Genomic DNA, 17,573 nt, shown 5'->3' with positions numbered 1-17,573 from the left:
CTGCTTTGCATCAAGAACCAGCCGCCGAACCAACTGAGCTAACCAACCTCCCTGTGGGCCACACCCCTGCATAACCGGCCTCCCTATTCACCATTTCCCTGCATGAGTCATCACCTTCAGGCAAGAAGGAAAGAATGCAGAAACAAAATTAATTCAGCCGCTAAACCACAGTTGATATATTCCCTCCCTAAATCTTTGACACAATCTCAGAAGCAAATTGCGCTTATAAAGAAGCAAGATACAGTAACACAGACTTCACTATGTTTAAACATGTGAATCCATTAAGAGATTACAAATAAAAGTTGGTTGTCAAGCTCCTGGGTGCTGTAACAAAACTTATGCATCAACCCAAACCAAAGATAAGCACACATTTTCTAAATGTCAACTAACATTGTCGCAAGGTAAAAGTAGGCTGATTTGCATTTACATAGCACCTTTCAAGGTCACCAGGCATTATCAGCCAATGAAGTTCTTTTGAAGTGTAGTTACTGTAGTAACATAGGAAACCCAACAGCCAATTTGTGAACAGCAACAATGTGACAATTACCAGATAATTTGTTTTTGGGTGGTTGGGAGGAAGGCAGATTTTGATGGAAGGATAAATATTGGTCAGGACACTGGGGATAACTCCCCTGTACTTCTCGGTAATAGTGCCGTGGAATCTTTTAAGCCAACTGAGTGCCCTGGTTCAACGTCACATTTCAACAATGATACCTCTGTCAGTGCAGCATTCCCTCAGTACTGGATCATCAGCCTTAATAGTTCAGCCCAAGTCCTGGGGTGATACATCGACCCACAATCTTCTGACTCACAGGCACAAATATATAACTAACATACTGAGCTATTTAAAATTGACTAATTTTATTTCACATCAATGGTATGCAGGGGTAACAGATCTGGCATAACCATATCTAACTGTGAAGATAGAAAGAGCAAATCACTGAATACTACAGTAGAATGATTGGAAAAGCGAATAGACCAAGGTTATTCTTTTAGTTGCCACTGGGCAGTGATTTCCATAGGAACATAGGACTTAGCAACAGGGGTAGGCCAATCAGCCCTTCGAGTCTGCTCCACCATTCAATAAGATCACGGCTGATCTGGTGATGGTCTCAACTTTACTTTCCTGTCTGACTGACCCGAACCCCCCACATCTTTCTCTAGTTTTTTTCCTATTTCTCCCTGTGCGCTCTCTGGACTCACCTTGTCCATGATACTCACTTCCTGCTCCCTTATTCCTAATACCAAAAAGCTGCTGACCACTCACATCCCTGCCCAGACTCCATGTTAACAGTCCCCTCTCCTCAGGTACTCTATCGCAAATCTGCTATTATCACCCTTTGTTAGAAAAACTACCCAGTCCTTGCAAACTGCCACCAAATCTCAAAATCCTTGAGCATGTTGATAGCTCCCAAATCCATGTCCTGCCAATCCCCCAAAAATGTTATAACTGGAACACTACCTCAAATGGAGCGAGATTCATTTAGAATTCATTCGGATCACTGTGATTCAATGGGCATCAGAACATGGGACTTAGAAAAATGGGGAGGCGGCGGCACCTACCGATTGGCGGGCGGGCTGGTTCCGTGGGGGCCTATTTAACTCCGCACCGGGCCCCTGTAGGGCTCCGCCACATTGCCCATGGGAACCCCCGCGCATCCGCAGAAATACGGCAGTTGTAGTGCAGCCGTTCCGCGCCGGCTGGAGCTGCAGGGACCGCTCTCGCTCCAACCTAGCCCCCTAGGAAGGGGAGCATTCCCCATTATCGGGGACTGTTGATGCCGGAGTGGTTGGCGCCGCTTTTCACGCCGGCGTGGGAACATAGCCCCATTACTGGAGAATCCCGTCCCTTATTTTTAAACTGCATCTCCTGGTTCGAGATTCCTCACAAGTGGTAATGTTCTCCCGGGATCTACCTGAACAAGTCCCCTCAGGGTCTTATATGATTGAATAAGATCACCTCTCATTCTTCTAAGTTACAATAGGTATAGGTCCAACCTTTCTTCATTAGATAAGTCCCCAACCCGGGGCAGTGACACACAGGGAGTAACAAGAACAATTTTCAGTCACAGTACTCATTGGCACCAAGATCTGACAATCAGGTTTCTGCCCTTGCCAGTGCACTGAAACAGCCCTCATCCTCTATTGTTGTCCAATTGTGTGAGATTGCCCTTGCCTGCTACCACCCCAATAATCTAGTCATAGCTAGGGAGTCTTCTGCAATGGCTTCCTTTCCTGCTGCAGACTATTGAGGTTATAGCCTTGTCCCCCTCCCATTTATACCCTGCCCCTTGGCGACATTATCCAAAAGCACAATATTATTTGCTACATCGGTGTTCATGACACCGAGCTCTGCCTCATGCTGCTTGTCCAAAATCCAGTAATGCATGAACAGAAATTGCATCCAATTAATTATCAAGGTCGCTGAAGCCGTTCTTCATACAGTTCTGCAGCAAAAACTCTGCTCCTTAGTCGACAACTCTATCCTGCCCTCTGGCAATTATGTAAGGCTGAGCTGGTGTGTTTGCAACATCACCGTCCCAATCAACCCTGAGCTTGGGCCACAATCCTACATCCTTCCCATCATCAAGACTGCCCACACCACCTTTGGAAGAACGCCCATCTCCGCTTACCTGCTAAAACTCTCATCCATGTCTGTGTAATCCCCAGATTCAACTATCCCAATACTCCCCTATTCAGCTCTGCCTAAAATGGAACTCATCCAAAACTGAATTGCATCTATCCTGACTCTCACCAAGGTCGGAGTTATCTGGCCATTCTCGCGGGCGGAATCTTCTGGCCCTACCGATGTATGGCACGGTATACCCCGTTGACAGTGGTGGTATCAGAAGATCCCGCCACCGGCCAATGGTAGCCCCTGTGGAAAATCCCACCCCACCCCCACCACCAAGTATTTTCCACCCATCATGCCTGTATTTGTTGACCTACACTGGCTCCCAGTCAAGTAATGCCTCAATTTTAAAACTTTCATCCGTGTTCAAATTCCTCAATTGCCTTTCCCCTCCCTATCTCTATAATCTCCTCAAGTGCTACCACTCAACGAGATATCTGCAATCCTTCAACTTGTCTTCTTGCACATTTTTGATTTCCTTCGCTCCATCATTGCTGTGCCTCAACTGCATACGTCCAAACTGAAATATCCTCTCTAAAAACCCTGCCTTGAGGTGCTCCTTAAAGACCTCCCTGACCAAGGTTTTGCCTGCATATTCTCATATCTCTTTAAAAAGATTTGGTGCTAAATTTTGCCCAATAATGCACTTGAAAAATGCCATGAGATCTCTTTACTACATTAAAGATGCTGCACAAATATAAAAGTTGCTGTTGTGATAATAATTTTCAAAAACAAAGCAATTAGTTTGTGGAAATACATTTATGCCAGAGGAAAGGTTAAGTGGGACACCGTTGTCGTTTTCCTTACCACAATTGTTTTCTGCATTGAGCTGTCATCCTTGACATCCTGCTTGGGGGTGTTTGATGCTGCGGAACAGAGCTCCCTATTCTTAAGGCGTGCTGAACGACGGACACCAACCTTAAACAAGATGTTCGGTAAATTTATCATAATTGGATCAATGCACACGTGTGTGTGTGTATATACACATTTAAAAACACATTCAGAAAGTCAATGTATATTAATACAAGATTTGAGAAGCACAGACCTTTCCCCCCGAAATAATAACGATGGGTGCATTGTATAATATAGTGCATCACGTGAAAAGATCAAATGTACCCTTTACAAGATTCTTGGTTGGTGCATTATAAACTGAAGTAGGATTTTAATTATTGAAATATTAAAATTTTACAGTAGTCTATTTTCTTGGATATAACATTATACAGTTAGATAGCACAAATATTTTACAAAGTCTGATTTTATTCTCAACACTTCAGACCGTTTTGGCTACATTTTCTGATTAAGTCTTCATAGGGCTATAAGAAATAGGAGAAGAGCCTATACAAGCCTCCTTAACAGAGTCATGAGTACACGCACCATTCTATTATTCAACTCAGGAGAATTGCTTCGAAGGCCTGTAACCACAACATTTTCCAAATTTGTAATATTGCATTTTATTTCTGCTTTGCTTTAGATTTTAAATCACCTGATGTTGATCTAAAGCACTTTCTTTTCCCCCTTTCTAAAGCTAGACTACTGAAACAAAGCTGTATTTCTTAAATTCAGAAGTATTTTTCTTCCTGTATTCGATGACCGTTGGGTTACAACCAGGCCAATGAATAACCTCACATGGGTTGGTCACCTATGGTGTGGCATCAGGAGATGAAGTTTGATTGATGGACATACAACCTGATTGATGGCAGATCAAAGGATAGGTAAACAACTTGAATATGGCAAAGTCTCCGAAAGTCTGCAGTGCCTGTGTGGAGAATTGAGAAGGCTGGATGTTTACCAGAATGTCTGAACAAGATCTAAAAAGGCTGGAATGCAGCCAGAAATTTGGCCTCAAGGGACACAGTTTCCAGGATTCACTGCTACAGCCAGATCAACCAATTGGGGACTACAGGGGGAAGGACCAGGAATGGAGTGTCTGCCTGTAGGCCCAATCATTGCAAGGTTATTCAGAGACTTGTTGATGTATGGCAAAGGAGGATTTTTACCAAATTAGCATCCTGTCGTGGAACAGACTAATTTGGGGTCATCCATTTTGGGGGGCTGTCGTGAACAGACCAATTTGGGGTGAATGATTGTAACATAGTACATATATCTGTAATGTAGTGTTATAGTAAGTAAATAGAGTAGTCTTTCTTCCTTTCTTTTAATAAATGCTTTCTCCTTTGACTGAAGTTATCTTTCTTTCTTTACACTTCTTTTGTCATATTATCAATTAAAATTGTCATATCACTATTACTATTCAAATTATTATTCAATAAAATTATTGTTTTAACACATTACTTGGCATCGTCACTCAATCCTGTACGGCTCCGAACCGAAGTGAGACTCCATAAGGGACTTGCAACTTTCACAATCATTCAGGTAACAGATGTTATGTTTTATAAAGCGTCAATACCTTTCGTAGAATCTTTTAATATTTTCTGTATGCCTCAAGCTTTTTTACAAATCGTGTGCGTCTAATGAGGAAGCAAAATAATCTGCAACATCTTTCACTTTTAAAATTCTCACAAAGCTAGAGTTAAAAAAAACATTCAGTTTTGAAGTTGCAATACATTTTTAAAGTTGCAAAACGTAATAAATATGCACTTTTTGCTGGTATTCCAGTTATAGCAGTGACGAGAGCCTTAAGTGAAAAAAAGCATAAAATGCCAGCAAGAAGCGTGCACCTGTTTTGAGATGCATGAAAAAGGTTTTTGGCTGGGCGAACTGGAAAAAGTTGTTGCAAATTCTGCAGGCTATCAGAGTTGACTGGAAAGATCAAAGAATGATTACAGCTCTGTACATGGGACAGACTGCCAGGGCCAAGGCAGCCACAGGCAAACTAGGTTGTTGCCCAGAATGCTGCAATTTGGGGGCGGGGTGCAAAAATACTCAATGAATTATTCACATGATACTACATAAGTAACAAACAGGCTTCAGCAGTGGGAATTAAAGGTCTGGATCAATGATGGGCAACCTCGGCCAGTGATGGGCCGCAAGATTGTAATCAGTCATGTTCACTAACCATGACCCCATGAATAAGGTGTTAGACCCTCTGAATAAGGATAATATATGCTGAATATTTCACAACGAGTCATAGAACTTGTTTAATTATTTATATATTATAATTCAAATGGTAAAAGCAAAATAAATATTTATGCTTTGGACGAAGAGGGAGTGCACGGCTCTCACAGTCAATGTTGTTAGCAATCTGCACGCGCCTCACTTGCCCTTGCTTTATGGGCGCACCACTTAGTCATACCGGTAGGAAAGAAACGACACGGGCGGAAATCAGCAGGTTGTGGCAACCCAGCACGTGGGCAACGGTCAACAAAATGTCTTGCAGGCTGCATATGGCCCCCGGGTCACAGGTTGTCCACCACTGGTTTAGACCTCCTGATATGCATCCACATATACTAACACACACATAGATTTCCATACATTTACATTTCAGTCTTTCCCTAAATTTCACGTTGTATTCCTTATTCTGTTTATGCAGGAGTTTTACAAATTTCTACATCACGATTATAACAATGCAAGTCAGTAAATAATATCAAACACTAATCCAGCCCACTCTATCGCCACGATTACTGACTGTGTAAATGGTGCATAAAACCATTGAGCAATTGTTGCAGGAACACATGGTATTACATCATGTTGCCATATGGCACATTATAATGTGCATTGTTGGGCAGCACGGTGGTGCAGTGGGTTAGCCCTGCTGCCTCACGGAGCCGAGGTCTCAGGTTCGATCCCATCTCTGGGGCACTGTCCGTGTGGAGTTTCCACATTCGCCCCGTGTTTGCGTGGGTTTCGCCCTCACAACCCAAAGATGTGCAGGGTAGATGGATTGGCCACGCTAAATTGCTCTTTAATTGGAAAAAATGAATTGGGTACTCTAAATTAAAAAATAAATAAAATAATGTGCATTGTTCCTCGTACGTATCTGATGGAAAATGTAGAACAATAAGAATGTATAATCGGTATCAGAATATTCTCACCTTTCATGCAAAATAAATCTAATTATAAATGCAGAATTTTTATTCATACTCATGCATGATATTATAAATGCAGAATATTTATTCATACTCATGCATGATATTAATCTATGAATGTTAATTTTGGGGGTGGGCATTTTTGCCGAGGGCACCTACTGCTCTTGCACCAGCCCTGCAGGCAACCTGGTGTAATCAGGCATGGGTCAAACAAGACTGCCGTCTCACCATTGTGGAAGCCATGATAAATGAAACACTAGATAAGACTATAGAAAGGTGTCAAATCAGGCGGTCAATTGATGAAGATAAAGAGATTTGCAGGTGATCAGCCCTGGTGGCTAGAACAGCAGAAGATCTAGAGTTACAAATGGATAGATTGAATTAAATGGTGAAAGCTAACAGAATGAACATCAGGTAAAAAAGACAAAAGTTGTGAAAATTGGAAAAGTAATGGTGGGAAGACAGATGTAAGGAACTGGCTAAATCCTTGTCTGTTTCGTGCTTCCCTTTGTAAAATTTAGAGTACCCAATTAATTTTTTTCAATTAAGGGGCAATTTAGCATGGAGAATGTGCAAACTCCACATGGCCAGTGACCCAGGGCCGGGATCGAACCTGAGACCGCGGCACCGTGAGGCAGCAGTACTAACCACTGCGCCACCATGCTGCCCCCTCATGTTTAGCACAGTGGGCTAAACAGCTGGCTTGTAATGCAGAACAAGGCCAGCAGCGCGGGTTCAATTCCCGTACCGGCCTCCCGGAATGTGGCGACTGGGGGCTTTTCACAGTAACTTCATTAAAGCCTACTTGTGACACTAAGCGATTATTATTATTACTATTTCCCTTTCAATCCCTGCCCCTGCAACATTACAGATTTGCTTTAAAACCTCCACACTTTGGTCAAACTGAAAATATTCCTGGTCTAATGTACTGGCCCAGATCTCCCCTTGATGTTCTGTGGCACAGCCGGTGATGGCGGGCAGTCGATCAGGGTGTCTGAATGTATGGGACATCACCTGTTCTTGCTTGCAATTGATGGAGCCTTCTGGAAGAAAGGTGGGTCAGGAGAAGAGCTCCATTTTACCTCAATCCTGTTCAGATTTCAAGAACAGCCAAGAGCTAGTTTAGGCATTCTCTCTCTGTCAGGCCTGTAAAGGTTTCATTCTAGGATTGAAGGCTAAGGAGCTGAAATTGACCTTCCTCTCTGCAACCTGTTTAACCTTTGGGAGTTCCCCTGGAAGTGAATCTTGATCTGCAAAAATGGCAGGGAGGTGGTCGAGGTCTGGAGCAGAGGGACAACCTTCATTTAAATTCTCAGGTAGAGAATACTAAAATTGTCTCAGTGAGATTGAAAGTCAGTCTGGTGGAGGCCTGTCAGGACTGAGTCGACCTCAGAGGGGGAATTCTCAGTGTGAAGACTCTGATTGTTAGAAGTGAAAGTGACTTACCAGAGAGCATTCTACAGTCTGCAGGGTCTAGTGGAAGACCACCATTCGAAGATTGTTGGCTACAAAGACCGCTATCACAGCAGCAAAGAACCATCTCGCACCTTTTACTCCCTATTATTTTCACTCCTTCCTCTACCATATATGTTTGTCTTGTGTGTGTCTGGGTGGAGGGTGGGATGGGGTTTGGGGAGTAGTTAGATTAGCAGACCAGATTGTTCCATTCTTACCATTATATTTTCATCTTTTTTGTTGTTATAAATAAAGTTTTTTAATGTTTTACTTGGAAATCTGGTGGTGGGAACTCATTGGAGCAGTCAAGGGTTAAAGATCCCAGGAAAATAATTATTGGAGTTGGGACTCCTGGATCTGTGGGGCTGGAATTTAAGCACGCACTTGCCCAGGGTATCGTAACACAGAGGTCAAGATGAATGGTCACTAAGCCAGAACATGCATCACAATCCACATATCTGGGAGGCAACTTGTCAAAAGCTAGTTAATATCATAAAGAAATTAAACGTAGAGTAACAAGGGCAAAGGATGCATTTTCCAAACAGAAGAACTGCTCAGTGTAGGAATGAAGAGAGGCCTTAAGAAAAGATATGAAAAGACTGTGATTTGGAGTGTCTTGTTGGAGTCGAAACGTGGTCTTTGAGAAGAGTGGTGAAATGTGGTTCTGGAGCGGGTCAGTTGGAGAGAAGACAGGGACAATGGAGATGTTCTGAGGACGGTGGAGGAGGAAAGGTTGTGAGATCATCAAGAGAAGACAACAAGGTTAGACTGGTCATATTCTAAGGCAAGAGAAATTGCTGAAGGAAATGACTGAAGGAAGATTTGAGCGTTGTAGGCCAAGAGGTAGAAAGGGAATGACAATGTTAGAGAATTTGAAATTGAAAATGGGAGGCTCCAGTGAGTAACTAAAGAGGAATCTGCAACGCATGAAGAAGGGTAGAGAATTGAGAAGACCAACAGGTGTGGGCCTGCAGTTCCTCATACAATAAAATTCTGATCTTGGACTAACTGAAGAATGACAGGTTGGTATAGTATTGTATTATTGATTAATAAGGGGATCCCAGGTTATGGGGAGAAGGCAGGAGAATGGGTATGAGAAATATAACAGCCATGATTGAATGGCGGAGCAGACTCGATGGGCCAAAAGTCCTAATTCTGCTCCTACATTTCATGGTCTTATGGTATTCATAGGAGATTCCTATCAGAGATATTGTCTACTTGTTGGGCTAAGGTGGACAGCTACTAGGTGTTCTCTGAAACTTCTCATGATATTCACATTAATCTTGACCCTGACAGTGGGTGCTAATACCCTATTTAACTGGAGAGAGTAACGCAGCTGAGTTGGTTCCATCCCCACCCAACTGTCACACTCGTACACCTCCTGCAGATGTCAATGAACAGTGATTGGGAGTGAAAAACCACAGGAGCTGAAGTCACCTGTTTTGCCCCATTCCCATTGTTATGACTTGTGCAGCCCCACTTGACCCAGAGTCGCAACATAGTTGAAATGAACTCTTAATTTTAAAAGTAGCCAAAGTCTTTGGTCGCCCAATAACTAACAGTCACCGGGTTTGTAAATTTAAACAATTAATTTTTGTTAATAACAATAACTATAATTAAATAGGCAGCAAATAAATCTGGTTAATTATTATCTAATTTCTAACCCCCTTCCCCTCTTTAACTCACCCCACTCCAACACACACAGGACAGACAAACACAGTTGGGAAGAGGGTTGTAAAAATACTAAAAGTAAAAGGATAAAATACTTTTTTCCCCAGGGTGGAAGGCTCAATTACAAGGGGGCAAGGGTTCAAGGTGAGAGGGGGAAAGTTTAGAGGAGATGTACGGGGAAAGATTTTCACGTAGAGGGTGATGGATGACTGGAATGCGTTGCCAGTGGCAATGGTGGAGGAAGGCACGATAGCGACGGTTAAGATGTATCTTGAGACACATGAGTGGGTGGAGAATGGAGGGATACAGATCGTTTGGGCAAATGTAGTAGGTCTAAATAAGGAATCTGGATGTGCGCAGGCTTGATGGGCCAAGGACCTGTTCCTGTGCTGTAATGTTCTTGGCTCTTTGTTCAGATGGGTATCTTCCACTTAGATCTTTGTTCTGTCTAGGCCACCAGTTGAATATCTTTGCTGTCAGTCTGTAACGGTTTTCACTGAGAGAGAGAGAGAGAGACACGCACAAGAGAGAGGAGAGAGAGACACACAAAGCCTCTCCTCTCAACATCCAGAAGTTTTCTCTGCTGAGTCCTCTCAAAACCCCCACGTGGCAGGACCCAATCGCTCTCTGTTGCCAGGCAGAATATTGTCCCCGACCCATCCATTGGCCACAAGCCAACCAATCGAACCAAATCCCTCCGATCTCTCGGGCGCCACAACGTCTGGGTTCTTCTGCTCAAAAGCTAAAATTTCATAACACTGTGTACTATTTTGAAACTTTTGAGTTCCTCACTTCCTCTGCTCGACTTAAAGATATGTCTCCATTAAAGATTCATGGACCAAAATGATGATAAAGTAAAAGAAATAGGAAATAAGGGAATCGATAGGAAGGGTCCTTACATCATAAGGTTAACAAAAAAATACTGCAGATACTGGAAATCTGAAAAAAAAAAGACAATGTGCTAGAAATACTCAGCAGGTCTGGCAACATCTGTGGACAGAGAAACAAGAGTTAACATTTTGAGTTGAATATGCCTCTTCTTCAGAATCACATTCAACTCAAAATATTAACTCCCTTTCTGTCCCCGTTATCACTTTGTCTTTGATCAGTTAAATCTCAGTAGCATGGAATTGGACAGATGGTCTTTGTGTGTCACAAGAATAATTCCACGGTTAAACACCAAGTGCAATACCCTATGGAGGCTGCCTTCCTCAATCTAGTATGTTAAAAATAAGGTTTAAAACCTATTCAGACAGTTTTTTAAAAAATAGTGCTTTCCTCTCCATGAAGATCCAGGTTCTCACTGTCCACAGGATGCTGTTGGGCTGGGATTAGCCACAGAAGCAAGAGATTACTGATCCTAAATGTCAAATTGCGAATATTCAGCAAACTACACAGTAGAAATATTGAATTATTTCTTGACATTAAATATCAGCATGGTGGCACAGTGGTTAGCACTGCTACATCACAACGCTGAGGGACTGTATTCATGTCCGACCTCAGGGTATTGTCTGTGTGGAGTTTGCACATTTCCCTGAGTCTGTGTCGGTTCACCCCCACAGTCCAAAGATGTTCAGGTTAGGTGGATTGGCCAAGCTAAATTGCCCTTAAGTGTCCAAAGGTTGGCTGGGGTTACAGGGATAGAGTGGGGGATTGGGCCTAGGTAGGGTGTTCTTTCGGAGGGTCAGTGCAGACTCGATAGGCCGGGTGACCTCCTTCTGCACTATAAGAATTCTATGATTCTTTGATTAAATGTAATATTGTTGGGGGAAAATGGAAAAAATACTCTGTATCCATTATCCTTTATAGATGCTCCCAGACACGATTTGTCATTGAGCCACCTGGTCTGGTACTCAATCACAGAGCGGTATTTAATGAAAAAATGGGGGTCTCGCCCACTGGTTGGAAAGCCGGAGAGAGGCCAGTGTTACCTCTTTTAGGAAGGGTCCACTGAATTAAGTGCCACTCAGGCACTTAACAGCACAGTGGCGGGCCTTTCCTGGGAGCAAGGACCCAGGATCAGACTTTCACCTGTCTTGGGCAGCCAGCCAGAGGCCAGCAGCTGTACTGAATGGCAGCACCACTGAGGAGGCATGGCTGCTGCTGGTATGATAGCCACCCAAGTAGCCACCTACTATCAGTGTTGAATCCCAGGCCACAGGTGAGTGGTGGCAGTAGTGGGTCATGCGATTGGGAAGGGGTGTCTGCAGCAAGGACATAGGGGATGGCACTCAGCAGGCCACCCCCTTCCCGATGTCGGGTCCTTCGATCAAGGGCTGAGTACCTTTGAAAAAAGGATCCCTCACATTCACCCCCGCCCTTCAGCTCCCAAAAGCCCGCAAGCAACCCTGTGTGGATTTGCTTATTATGCTCCCCACATGGTGAGCCCCATCCTGCTCCTAGGTTAATACCAATGATGGCATGATTAAACCCTTATACGGGCATTAATTTCCCATATACGAACCGTAACTGGTGGCGGGGCAGGTAGGCCATCCATGGGCCTCCCTGTCATGGACTAATTCAGGGCAGAGGTGCAAAGACAGCAGGAGTGTTAATGGGTGTGACTGGTAAACTGACTGGAAATGCAAGTTGTTGTTATGCACTTTGCTCAATTTCCTTTCCAGTTTAGATGGCACCTCTGTTACTGCCCCCACTCCTTCTTCTTCCTGCCATTGAAGTTGGAATTTTTTCCCGAGTATCTAAACCCAAACTTGATAGAATGCCTATTTGGACAAAGTACTGAAAACTTCCAGAGCATCATTAGAGAGTGGGAGAAAAACTGTGGAGAAGGGCGTGGGTAAAATGAAAATATATTTTTGAAACAAAATGACTAGACAACCTTTGAGATCTTAATATGTTTATGTCTCACTCGCCCCTCACTGCTGAAAGCCTAGCACTTTCCTGCCAGTGTTTTTACTGTTTACTCAAAGCACCTTTATAATGACATAATCTACACACGGAGCTTTTCCATATGTGCCACCCGACTGACATAGGCCTGCTGGAATGTTTACAAACCACTTTCTTGATGCCAAATATAAGTGGAAAAAAAAGTGACTGGGCCTCTGAGGACCACGGCAAACCTTCAGCACCATTGTTGTTTGCAACTTTAGTTTTCCAACTGGGGGAGATCAACATCGAACAGTGCTGCACCTTGTTATTCCACTTTATAATGTTCAAAATTTGAAATGCAAACAAAATATATTCTACAGGCATGTGAAAAGGCCTTTTATTGGTTTAAATCAGGCACACTCTTTCACATTTTCTGTCACTTGCCTCAAACCACGAGTATGCACCTTTAAATAATTCTTCCTCGACACAGCACAGATTGAATCTCTGGTAAGCAAACTGGACAATTTCCTGGCACCACTTCTTGTGACAACAGCCACATTCAGATTGTAATTTAACCTTGCAAACAGCACTCGAGCAGCATCCTCATCATCACCTCAAACACCCTCCCTCCCAGGTGCGCCTGTGCCACCCTGACTCGAGAGTGCCAGTCCAAGTGCCCGTGCCAACCTGCTTCATTACAGGAAGGGCCAACTGGTGGGCAGGGCACTACCTGCATTCAACTGACTTCCTGACTCCTCTTTTGGGACCTGCCGACGACATTTTTTAAAAAAGACCTTCTGCTAAAATACTTGAACGCCGGTTTGGGTTAAAGGAGGCTCTTGCAAAGGGGGGAGGGGGGTAGCAATGTAATGTTAAATTGCGTCGTAAAGGCTCAACGCTTGGAAAGGGGGCAGCTGTTGGGGGAGCTTGAACTTTGTGAAGGCGAACAGTGTGCAGCCGGGGGGGGGGGGGGGGGTTGCTTTATATACCATTCCGTAGCTGGAGTGAGCACAAGAAAAAAACACCTGTAACCCGCACACCAGGGAGCTCCTACCTGCTTCGTCTTCATCTTCAATGAAAATCTTGACCAAGGTTCCGTGTTGCGATCGCTCACTCGCTACAAAGGGGATTGTAACAAACAGTGGAACTTTCAGCACAACTCAGCCTCCCAGTCACAACCCAACCGCCCGCCCACTGCCCCGCAGGCCGACACCTGATTAGCGAATGGAGGCCAGCTTCGTGTTCCCACTGGTCAGGCGCCACGTCCATCACATCAACATTAAATGGACCCCCGCCATCTTTGTGCAGGGCAAAGCCAGCAGAAAATGTCAAAGAGCCCTGTTGCAAAAAATACACTGAGGGGGACTTACAGCAGGCGATAGTTAATCAGAGCGTGCGTGAAAGCAACACGGAGTTTTTTTTAAAAAGTTGCAATCATTAGCGTACCTTCTAAAATGTTCCGCAGCTCAGATGCTGAGAGTACTTCTCGACGTTATTTACAACTCTTCTCTCGTGCATTGACAGCGGTAAATGCTGCTTTGCACCACCACGTTTTCCAAAGTTCGCAACTGCTTCGTTAATGTAAGGAGGCTGTTTCCCTCGAAGAATTCTTGTTAAATCCCACTCGCGTACAAAATGACTGACAGGAATATGTCTTTAAAGTGCTGTGGGCGTGATTCCAGGTTATAGGAGCAGCCCCAGATACAATGTAGGGCCAAAAGGTATTATTGTGGGTATGCCTGGATTATGCTCGTCGCTAATTAATGGAGGTAAACACAATCAAGACCAGAGCTCGAAAAATAGCACTTTCGACTGGGTACTTCAGTGTTCCAGACTCAACATTGAATTCAACAGTTTTAGATTGTTACCTCTGCCCCTGTTTGGTTCACTTTTGTTTGCTGGATTTGCCCCCCTCCCCCATTTGTTTCTCTCCCTTGTTTTATGTTCGGATGGCAACTGTTCATCATTCTGCCATTCACACCTCCTCGACAAAGATCTTTTACTCCTTTGGTTGTCCCATTCCCATTCCTTTTAGCCTTACATGATGAAGCTTTTTGTCTTTTATCTCTCTTGCCTTCCCACTTGATCACATACCTTGCCTTTTGTTCTTTGTCTCACCATCATCCAATTCACTTGATTAAAACGTATGACATCTCTAACGTTTTCCAATAGAAGGGCATTGACCTGGAATGTTAGCTCTATTTCTGTGTCCACAGATGCTGCCTGGCCAGCTGAGTATTTCCAAACATTTCCAGTTTTATTTCAGATTTCTGCAGTATTTTACCTTTGAAAAACTGAACTCTACTGTCCTCTGTTTTGGACATTGAGTAAACTCCAAAGCACTTGTGTAGGACTAAGAAATCATTGTTTTTTGCAACACAGCAAGAGCCCCTTTGACCCATTGTGTCTGTGCTGGCCACCAAGCACCTATCCTAATCCCATTTTCCACACTTGGTCTGTATCCTTGAATGTCATGGCATTTCAAGTGCTCATCTAAATGCCTTTTAAATGTTGAGGGTTTTTGCCTCTACCAGCCTTTCAGAGAGTGAGTTACAGATTCCCACCAGCCTTTGGGTGCAAAAGTTTTCACTCAAATCCCCCCTGCCCCTTAACTTAAATCTATGCCCCCTGGTTATTGACCCCTGTACTAAGGGGAAACGCTTCTTCCTATCCACCCTATCTATGTCCCTCATAATTCTGCACAACTCAATTAGGTCCCCCCTCAGCCTTCTCTGCTGTAAGGAAAACAATCCCAGCCTAACCAGCCCTTTACTTTTAAAATCTATTATAGCCCTTCTCTTCTCAGTAGATTATCATTATTTTAGAATGTATTCACTTTGATTAAATGACCTGTTCTGCGAAACACCATTTAGATTATTTTTCTAGTAGTGCCCTAATGCTGGTTTTTCATTTAAGGTGGATATATATTGAAGCGGTGCAGCTATTGTTGACTTCTTCTAAAGACTTTACAGTTTTCTCTCACTTTCAGCCTTTGTTTGGTAAATTCATTTTGTTAACCAACTTGTATTGCAGTACTATATTTTGAATGTCCTTTTCACAGGAATAAACTATTACTAATCAGGCACTATAAGATTAACTTCATAATGTTACACTGAAACACCAGCAAATAGTCTGACCAAGCAACTACATTGATCCTAAATAGATATTTATAATGGAAGTACTCAATCAGAGTTGAAACCCATCTGTGTCTGTGCTGATTGGATACTAATGAGTGTGAATTTTATTAAGACACAGGGAGTCCCCCGCCGATTTGTAACAAATGAAACAAAAGTTTATTTACCAGGTTTCAGGTACACTGCTCCCGGTAGTACCCAATCGGATCTGAGCAGCCCAGTCCCAAACTGGCCAATTTTATACACAAAACTGAGCCAGCCTTGTATTCATGGAACCCGAAGTCTGTTTCTGGAGCCCCCGTTTAAATGTCTGCACTGGCTGCTCAGCCAACCCATTAGATGCCGGGTGGCAAGGGATCGTCCGCACACGCTGAATCCTGTTGGCCTCCAGGAACACCCAGAACTCCTCATTGGTGAAAGAAGTCCCATTATCCTTGAGGATAGCGGGGATACCATGCACAGAAAAAGAGATATGCAGCCTCTCAATGATCGCGCGAGAGGTAATCGCCGTCATTCTGTTGACCTCTAACAACTTGGAATAGGGTCTATCAAAAGAACAAACATTGAGCCCATGAACGGACCAGCAAAGCTGGAGTGAACCCAGACCCCTGGCCTCTCCCAGGGATGAAGAGGCGCGGCTGTAGGAATTTCTTGCGTTCCTGGCAAAGAAAGCACTGCTGAGCCACCATCTCGATGTCCTTATCCATTCCTGGCCACCAGACATAGCTCCGGGCCAACGTTATCATTTTAGACATCCCTGGATTTCCATTGTGCAGGTCCTTCAAGACAAACTCTTGACCCTTTGTCCGGCCCGCGTGCCCCATAGTAGAATACCATCTTCCACACTCAACTTGGACATCTTGGAGGAGAAGGCTCGCAGCTCCCCCAGTAGCTGCCGACGCTGGCCACCAAACAAAACAAGATGCTGTACCTTGGCGAGAATGGGCTCTGTCCGAGTCCAGTTGCGGATATGCGATGCGGTGGCCGGCAAGGAGTCCATGAAATTAAAAAATGCGACAACTTCATCCGCCTGAGGGGTGCTATGGTCTTCGTCTGCCAATGGTAACCGGCTCAATGCGTCAGTGTACGCAGTGTGGGTCCCTGGCCGATGTTTGAACAATAAGCGGCAAGCAACAGTGTCCAGCGCTGGATCGTGCCGACGCAATAGGCAGGATTGCCTTGTCCTCTCGAAAAGACTAAGTACAAAACAACAAAGAACAAAGAAATGTACAGCACAGGAACAGGCCCTTCGGCCCTCCAAGCCCGTGCCGACCATGCTGCCCGACTAAACTACAACCTTCTACACTTCCTGGGTCCGTATCCCTCTATTCCCGTCCTATTCATGTATTTGTCAAGATGCCCCTTAAATGTCACTATCGTCCCTGCTTCCACCACCTCCTCCGGTAGCGAGTTCCAGGCACCCACTACCCTCTGTGTAAAAAAACTTGCCTCGTACATCTACTCTAAACCTTGCCCCTCTCACCTTAAACCTATGCCCCCTAGTAATTGACCCCTCTACCCCGGGGAAAAGCCTCTGACTATCCACTCTGTCTATGCCCCTCATAATTTTGTAGACCTCTATCAGGTCGCTCCTCAACCTCCTTCGTTCCAGTGAGAACAAACCGAGTTTATTCAACCGCTCCTCATAGCTAATGCCCTCCATACCAGGCAACTTTCTGGTAAATCTCTTCTGCACCCTCTCTAAAGCCTCCACATCCTTCTGGTAGTGTGGCGACCAGAATTGAACACTATACTCCAAGTGTGGCCTAACTATGGTTCTATACAGCTGCAACATGACTGGCCAATTCTTATACTCAATGAACCGGCCAATGAAGGCAAGCATGCCGTATGCCTTCTTGACTACCT

General features: G+C 44.2%; 2 protein-coding genes across 8 annotated transcripts in view; both read right to left on the bottom strand.

Moving 5' to 3' along the window:
- LOC140392823 (uncharacterized) overlaps nt 1–14,154 on the bottom strand; it is a 36,867-nt gene extending 22,713 nt beyond the window's left edge. Inside the window, exons 1-3 of one of the 3 annotated variants that reach the window (XM_072478494.1) lie at nt 14,020–14,154; nt 13,628–13,690; nt 3,440–3,550 (exon numbers count right to left, since the gene is read on the bottom strand). In XM_072478494.1, coding sequence (XP_072334595.1) covers nt 3,440–3,550; nt 13,628–13,642 — 126 coding nt within the window. In that variant the 5' untranslated portion in view covers nt 13,643–13,690; nt 14,020–14,154. Of the gene's footprint in view, nt 1–3,439; nt 3,551–5,039; nt 5,101–13,627; nt 13,765–14,019 lie in introns of those variants that run through there. The other 2 variants (XM_072478495.1, XM_072478493.1) reach the window with 2 other exon arrangements.
- LOC140392826 (centrosomal protein of 104 kDa-like) overlaps nt 1–17,573 on the bottom strand; it is a 493,850-nt gene that overhangs the window by 371,965 nt on the left and 104,312 nt on the right. The gene's annotated exons all lie outside the window — the stretch shown is intronic.

Source organism: Scyliorhinus torazame, chromosome 16 (assembly GCF_047496885.1).
Source record: "Scyliorhinus torazame isolate Kashiwa2021f chromosome 16, sScyTor2.1, whole genome shotgun sequence".
Lineage (NCBI taxonomy): Eukaryota > Metazoa > Chordata > Chondrichthyes > Carcharhiniformes > Scyliorhinidae > Scyliorhinus > Scyliorhinus torazame.
The sequence above is the reverse complement of the archived record's forward strand: the minus strand, read 5'-3'. Positions and strand labels throughout refer to the sequence as shown.